This window comes from Urocampus carinirostris, chromosome 1 (assembly GCF_059441175.1).
Source record: "Urocampus carinirostris isolate Australia breed hairy pipefish chromosome 1, RoL_Ucar_1.0, whole genome shotgun sequence".
NCBI lineage: Eukaryota > Metazoa > Chordata > Actinopteri > Syngnathiformes > Syngnathidae > Urocampus > Urocampus carinirostris.
In genome coordinates, this window is record NC_142349.1 from 23,472,731 (window position 1) to 23,481,178 (window position 8,448).

Below are 8,448 nucleotides of genomic sequence, written 5' to 3' on the forward strand. Positions count from 1 at the left end.
CCAGAATTATCATTCCTAGTGTTTTAGTTGCAATTTTTGATGGAAAATTCTCTCTCTCTCTCTCTCTCTCTCTCTCTCTCTCTCTCGATATATATATATATATATATATATATATATATATATATATATATATATATATATATATATATATATATATATATATATATATATATATATATATATGATCAATTTGACTATTTGAGAAGAGAGTAAAAATATTTTGTATCTGAACAAGCAAAGGACAAAAACTAAAATTTTGGGGTTGGGGACTTGTGGGGTACCAATAGTGAGAGAACAGTTTCATCTAACAACACAACGGCCAGGACGTTTCTTCTCTTTTTGCCCGAAAGAGCTCTAACCCCATTTTAAGGCTTGATCAATCAAAAAGACAAGGCTTCGGTTGATGGCTTTATTTCCATATTGCTGCTGGTAACTGTCAAGTAGCCCTTGACTGAAAAAAATAAAATAAACAGGACATAATATACATGTACAGCACATTCATAAAATAATTTGTGTATAATGATAAAAGAAGCACCCTTGAAGAATATTGCTGCAGACATCCATGTCTACAGGCTATTTGAACTAGGATGATATGACACAAATGGACATGTGCGGGAAGGAAACATGGCAGAAATTTATTAGGTAAGGTAAGTTATTTGAACAGTGTAATACAGTATGTACTATGGACGAGATGGTACCTGGGGGGAAAATATTAATCATTTTTCTTTTTGGCAAAGGAACTGTGTTGAGTAGTCCACAAGGACAAAATTCACTGGTTGCTAGCCAGTCGCAGGGCACACAGAGACCGACTACTCACTCGCTCGTTCACAACTAGGGAAAATTTGGACCGGCCGATTAACCTGAAATGCATGTTTTTGGAATGTGGAAGGAAACCGGAGTGCGCACGCAGGCACGGGGAGAACATGCAAACTTCACACACACATATATATATATATATATATATATATATATATATATATATATATATATATATATATATATATATATATATAAAATTATAAATTTATTTTATGAATTAAATTAATTTGCACTATGATTGTAAAATAATAATCATCTTGCTTTTTGTGTAAAGTATGTTGTGACAACTTAACTCAACATGACACAGACATACAAGTACTATTTTAATTTGACTTTTTCCAAGTTATTTTGACTTTATTGTGTTCTCTTCATTTTTCCAATGCTGGTCTCCGAAATACAGATTATTTACTACAAATACGCAAAATGGCAAAATGTATATCGTCATTTGTATGCTTTTTTTTTTTTTAAGTTACATCTCCAGTGAAATTTCTATTGTACATTGCTTAAGTACTATGTACTATACATGCTTATCTTCAGTTACATCTTTTTAAAACTTTTTGGGAATTCAATGTATCATATTCGTGACCATTCATCATAGTCAATTCAAGTCATGTTTATTTGTATATCCCTTAATCACAAGGAGTCTCAAAAGGCTGCACAAACCACAGACTATTGCAAACCACAGACTATTATTACACCATGCCCTGCCATAGCACCATTGCTATTTAAAAAAAATAAAATAAACATTTGTGTGTGTGCGTTTGTGTGTGCGTGTGTTAATTTCTGCTTTTCAGTATAACTTTTCATAAGAATGTGGCCATTTACGTGTATTTTCCACTCATCGCTGACTCGAGTAATCAGGAAAATCAGAGATATGTCTGGTGGTCTAATGGTTAGAATTTGGCGCTGTCACAATCTTTGTAGAACACAAATTAAAAATATTTATTTTTTCAACTTCATATTGGATTTTAACTGCATTAATGTCAATGTTATTTTCTTGGTAATGGTCATGTAAGCTACACGGTTAAATATGGTGTCCAGAATTTGTTACTCTCTACCAACATCTCATGGCTTCAACTCATGATCGCAGCCTAAGTCAGCTAATTTCTCGAGAACGTGCATATTTCAGACACACTCAAATAAATTATTTTTTGGGGTTTGGGTTGGTGTTTGGACAGTATTTGAAAAAGGCTGTTTCTTACTTTTACCATTTTCATGCTACACAAACAAAAAGCTGCTATTTCATGTATGAAGTCACTCTCAACTCCACCGCCCCCTTTTCTGCTTCCTAATGTGTTGCGTGTCCCGGAACAGTGATGCTAAAGGTATAAAAAAAAGCATATAGGCACGGTGGATTTTTTTTTATAAACGCTTTTTAGACTCAGTTGGGCATTGTTAAGACATACTTAATAAAGAAAATATTCTACTTTCAACTTTTAAAGGACACCTCAAATGACGCACCCTACCTTTAATATATGTTGTTCTTCCTTGTAGATGCTATTATTTATACTGACTTAATAGCACCCGAGTTGTGCACGCCTACGATCAAATCCAAAGATAAATAATAAAATGATTATTCTACTGGGCCAGAAACTTCCTGAGGCGCTGGACCACCTCTTCTGCAGAGGTCCAGGGAACCGTCACCGCCTTGAACTCTCCCGGCATGGCCTCGTGTGTCTCGGTAATGAGGCGGTGCATGGGGAAGTCTCGGCGGGGGAAAGCCACGTCCCGCGGCCCCATGGCGATTGCCGGGCAGAAGTCGTTGGCGCCGTCGCCCACATAGAACACCCTCTGGTAGGGGCGCCCCCTCTCCCGTGTGCGGCGTGTGATATACTCCCGGACCACCGCCTGCTTGCACATATTCTCGGGGCAACGCGGGCAGCCGTGGGTGTGGAAAGGCTTCAACATCAACCGCCCGTCCCTGTTGAAGGTGGCCGGGTTGGAGAAGATTTGATGGAAGAGGGACCGGGCGCCGGCTCGCCTTAGCCAGGACTCAATGAAGAAGGTGTTAGCGTCGGACACTAGAACAACCTCGAAGTCTTGCGGCGGGCGGTTGCGCAGGAATTGGAGCAGCGCCATCATGCCTGGGGTGGCCGGAAGCTTCTCCATGACGCCGCGGATGTCGCTTTCGGTGACGCCATGCTCAGCCAAGTAAGCCAGCACCCGTTGCATGTACTCGTTGTAGCGACCCGGTTGGTATGTGTCCTTCAGCCAAGCGGGAAGATGCTGGCCGGGCGCTGTCTGGACCACCATGTCATCGCTGGTCTCGTCCACAATGGTCTCATCAAAGTCAAAGAAGATGAGGAAGCGTTTGTCCGGGGAAATGTGAGAAGCCATCCTGATCTCGCCGCGGGTATGGAAACTGGGGTGGTCCTCCTCGCCTGGGGGTTGGAGTGGCAAATAACAACAGTTGAAGAATAAGTCCCCCATGACTGTCACACCAATTTAACTGCATCCCACGCCGAGGCTACTGAGGGGAAACAGTCTTGTTTAGTCTTATCGCTATTTTCAAGATGGTTACCTAACCAGACACATTTCTACAGTGGATTACAGTAATATTTGGAAATATAATTTTTGAATATGTTATTCAGTGGGCAAGCTTGGAGAGTAATGGAATAAATGTCGCGGCGTTACCTAATTACGTTAGAAAAAAGTTAATTATATTCCATCACAGTTACAGAAAAAAAATAAATGCCAGGTATATTTGGTAAAGATAATAATTATTTTGCAGGATTAGTATTTCTTTATTAAAGTACAATTACATATACATAATTCGATAGACAAATTGTGTCTATTATAATTTCAATCCCTGACATTGGGGAGAAAGAGAGAGATGACGGCCACATAAAATACATTTTAATAGACTTTGTGTAAAAAAATAACGACATAAAATGGAGATTAAGTCTTTAGGGGAGCAAAAATAAATTAACATGCAAATTGGGTTTGTAACACTCAGAATTAAAGAAAAGTATAAATGATGTCCCTTTTTGAACACTAAATTTGATAATGCGCATTGAAAAAACAAAAATGCATTCATATTTTGGTTGAAGTAGCCTTTTAACCCATTTATTTGTATAATCGTCATATTTTTAACATTTGGCGGTCCGGATTAAAAAGCCTGACGAGACGAGGTAAATCTTGCATTATTTTATGCTTCCATTGCACTTCACCCTTCCAACCACCAGAGCGCAGAAAAATGTAAAATGATCCCTCCATCCTTTATTTGCACGGCTCATCCTCAGTAGGGCTGCGGGGGTCAATATAAAATTACTTCACGTGAATTTAAAAACTGTTGTTGATTTCTGTTTTTTCTTGAAACACGTTAAGGGATACATAATTTTGCGTCCTTTTAAAATGTTCACCTGCTTATTTTTGGATTTACAGGATTCAAGTAAAACGGCGTTGAGACCTTACAAAACACAGAGTAAATGATAAAATTAAGAAATCAGGTAGTTGCTTTCAGGAAAATCACTGGAGAGTCACTTCCTATGTTTAGAGGTAAAGAGTTCAATACAATTCGAGCGGGCAAATCAAGAATTTGGAGTCCTGTCATAAGCAATAATTAACCAAATGATCTCGAGTAAAATATCAACATAATTTAGCCCCTATTGTCAAGCACAGTCAATGAACCTTTACATGCATTAAAAATAAGAGAAATAAAATACATACTTGTGGCAGTGGAGTGGGTCAGTGAGACGTTATAATTGGTGTCTGTCTACACTGAGGAAAGCGCGGAGCTCCAGTGGCTTTATGTGCCACCAGCACGGGTGCACGTGTCGAGTATAGACCGCCCACTTAATGATAGTGCTGAAGTGCGCGTGCACGTGCATTGGAAAAAACGAGAAAAATTGCTGGACTCGACAGACAGGATAACACCTTGATTGGTTCAAACAAGTGATAACAAGATTGGACTAAACTAGCCTTCCTACTCATCTTTAAAATTATAACTTGGCTCAACTTTTGAGTCCACTCTAGAGGAAATTGACCTGCAACTACTCCGGTGTACTATACTCTATTCAAGAACTGGACTGGTCGAGTCTACTATAATATAAAAGTAATACACTTCATTTATTCATGTATTTTAATGGAACCATTTTATTGAATTATCTACTTATGGAGACATTTATGTATTTATGTAACCTATTTTCAATCATTCATGTTTTTATCCATTTCATTTTTGACTTTTTAGTTATTTATGCATTTAAATGCATACATAATGTGTATTTATCCATCCATCCATTATCTGCACCGCTTATCCTCAGTAAGGTCACAGGGGTGCTGGAGCCCATCCCAGCTGTTTGGGCAGTGGGCAGGGGACACCCTGAACTGGTTGCCAGGCAGTCGCAGGGCACACAGGGACAGACAATTCGCTCACTCATTCACACCTAGGGACAATCAGATCTGCCAATTAACCTGACATGCATGTTTTTGGAATGTGGGAGGAAACCGGAGTGCCCGGAGGAAACCCACACAAGCACGGGGAGAACATGCAAACTTCACACAGGAAGGTTTGATCTCATCACCTCAGAACTATGCTGCACACGCGCTAAACACTGCGCCGCCGTGCTGCCTACATAATGATAGATAGATAGATAGATAGATAGATACTTTGTTCATCCCCGAAGGGAAATTCACATTTGTGTATATAGATAAAAATATATATGAAACACAAAGTCCATTACAATGGCCGTTCAGGTTAGCTCAAAAATAAATACCTTATTTCCCCATTCCTTTGTCTTTTCATCCATTTGGGTTAGGGTGCAAGGCTCATTTGTGCAATTCCACCATATGAGTTCTTTCCATCTTCTGTGCTTCTCTTCAAGATGAGTATTACACTTTCTTTTCTATGAATGGTTTTTATGTCTCTAACTGCCTTTAATATTCTTTATTCTTCTTGAATGTTTCAAGGTTTGTCAGCATTGCCATTGAGTTAAAACTAGCAATGTGCAAAAGACTTTAAAGCGCATGCCAATCAAAAGGATTCTGTCGTGATATTGAAACATGTCACTGGCTACATTTAGTCAGGATAGTACTCAAAAGAACATCTCCCTGAATCAATGGCAATAGTTTGTACGGCATTGTCCAATGAAGCGTCATCTCCCCTATGGGTCGCGGTCAAGAGGACAGGTGCATGCTACACCTAAGTTTTCCTTGCCCTCATGTAGGTTTTAGATCTGGGGGTGGTGTAATAATAGTCTGTGATACTCTGTGGTCTGTGCAGCCCTTTGAGACTTCTGGTGATTATGGGCTATACAAATAAACATGACTTGACATTATTGGTCAAAGATCCTATATTATGTCACCAAAGCAAAAGACACAACGTCATTGCCACAAAATTTGTTTTTCAAGAAAAATTCATGGCCTCAAGCGATGCAATGTGTATTGTACGATGTGTTACTCGACAAATCGTTTTTCCTCAGTGATCTAAGATTGGTTATCAGTACTGTCACACGCCCCTGCCCGTTAATGCTAAGTTCCGGCTCATCTCTGAAGACGAGGATGACACCTTACACCAAAAAACAACTTTAACTAGATGATGAAGGTGCTGTATCTGAGTCATGGAAACCAGTGATATCAGTTTCATGTGGGGGAGCAAATCTTTACCCCAAAAAACACCCCAGAAAGGGGTGGGCGCTGCGAGGCTGTACTTGCACAAGACACTCCAAATTAAATGTTGCCTCTTGGACCCAGGATGTAAAGGGATCTGTAAACACCATACTGATAGATAAGCCTCCTTCATGTCCCTTTTCTCACATGGTCAGTCTGTAACTTTCCATGATTTTTATTATTACTTTGGTGTTTTGGGTTGTTGGGTGGGAAAAAAGGAGGATTTTATTTTTCTATTGTATGGTTCACGATTCCCAAAACTGCCTGGGTCATAGGAAGGGTTGGGTAGGGTCACTTTAACTGGATTACTTTCAATTACTTTTGGAATATTCCACTACCAAATATGCTAATAAAAGACAAAATAAACTAAATATGAAAGTATGACTCACAACACGTGGTAAGCTTTCGCTCCTGGCTTTGATCTCTTTGATCTTCAGCAAAACTAACATAAAATGCGACAGAAACAAAATGAAAATAAATCCAATCAGCTTGCCAACATCATTTTTGCCGTTCCATGTATTCCGTTACTCCCCAAGCCTGCACAAAATTTAGTAATTTTATTCATATTTAGTTTCTTTTGTCTTTTATTAGCATATTTGGTATTGGAATAATCCAAAAGTAATTGAAAGTAATCCAGTTAAAGTAACCCTACCCAACCCTGGTCATAGGGGCACCACTTTCTATGTTGTGTCATGGGAAAGTACAGCTTGGCGCTGCCCATCCCTCTCTAGGCCGTTTTTAGGTAGGTGTTTGCTTCCTCACATTAGACAGATAGGACTGGTTTCCATGTTCACCAGTAGCAGGAGAAGACTTCTGATCTGGCTTAGATACAACACATTCATCATCTGGTCGATGTTGGTTATTTTTTGGGTGTAAAGCGTTATCCTGCTCTTCAAAGAGGAGCTGGACCTCAGCGTGGACGGGCAGGGGGGTGTGCCAATACTAGGGAAAAACTATTGCTTAATATTTTTATACAGCACTTCGAGTCACAATTCATTGGCTGAAAAATCCTTAACAAATATATTTCATTTGATTTAGATAGAACTGGAGTGACAAGTTTGTTTTACTGGGTTGTGCTTAAAGGAAAATGTGTGTACTATCTAGAGCCTCCTAGTCGTAAAAGAACAATGATGATTTGAAACATAAAAAAATACATGAACTATCAAACAAAAGTGCATTTTTTAAACAGGCAAAGTTCAAGAAATGTGTTTAATTTTACCTAACCTGAGCCTTTCCTAGATAGAGCTGACATAATTGTTTGCCATCTTGTTTCTTGCTGTTTGCATATTGAAAAAAAAGAAAAACAACTGAAGTGCAACTTTCATTTTTTAGGGCATGAATAGTGAATGTACAGTGGCGCAGTGGTTAGCGTCTGTGCGGCACAGTTCTGTAGTCCTGAGATCGGACCTTCCTGTGTGGAGTTTGCATGTTCTCCCCGTGCTTGTGTGGGTTTCCTCTGGGCACTTGCTTTTTGACCAAGGTTGGTATGCTTAAATAAAAAAACCATCAAACACCTAGACTAGACTACCCAAAGCTTAAGTACTTTGTCAGTTTGGTATGCAGGAAAGGACAAACCCAACATATTCCTAGTAAATAGCACACAAGTTATGTGCACCACTGTGTACTCTGGGAAGGGTAGAAAATGCATAAACTACAGTCAAAAGGCTAACTATAGGTAGCAATATGGGAACTCAAATCCACTTTTTGATATTTCCAAGCAATAGTTCCATTGCTAAATTATCAACAAGATGTCGATTATTGTGGCTACTTTTCAATAAGTTACGTCGCTTCTCCGCATCCATAACAGCAACACATCTGAAAGCCTTGAAGCTGGTTCACTGCATCGAGCCGTGCCAGAAAAGAGGCGTACACTTGTGTTATTTCTCAACCTTTCTAGCCGGTCGCCTACACACTGGCGGTGAATCATGGCTCTCCAGACTCATCCAGTGTGTTTCCCCACAGAACACCTGCTCTCGCTCTCTCATGCACACAGAAAACCAGCCGATTTGGCCGAAAGGACAC

The 8,448-nt window shown here is 39.5% G+C and overlaps 1 protein-coding gene across 2 annotated transcripts; it reads right to left on the bottom strand.

Moving 5' to 3' along the window:
- Positions 1 to 1,270: 1,270 nt before the first annotated feature.
- phospho1 (phosphoethanolamine/phosphocholine phosphatase 1) lies at positions 1,271 to 4,599 on the bottom strand. Of its 2 annotated transcripts, XM_088354199.1 has the most exons (2): positions 4,489 to 4,599; positions 1,271 to 3,200 (listed from the first exon to the last, which is right to left on the bottom strand). In XM_088354199.1, the coding sequence occupies exon 2, from the start codon at positions 3,154 to 3,156 to the stop codon at positions 2,398 to 2,400; it is 759 nt and encodes a 252-aa protein (XP_088210325.1). In that variant the 5' UTR covers positions 3,157 to 3,200; positions 4,489 to 4,599; the 3' UTR covers positions 1,271 to 2,397. The 2 variants fall into 2 exon arrangements, with proteins under 2 accessions (XP_088210325.1, XP_088210315.1); XM_088354189.1 differs by lacking the exon at positions 4,489 to 4,599 and having other exon boundaries at positions 1,271 to 3,579.
- Positions 4,600 to 8,448: the final 3,849 nt, after the last annotated feature.

Bases quoted from the DNA above. Each gene is read 5' to 3' on its own strand.
- phospho1 (XM_088354189.1), bottom strand. From the start codon at position 3,249: ATGGGGGACTTATTCTTCAACTGTTGTTATTTGCCACTCCAACCCCCA.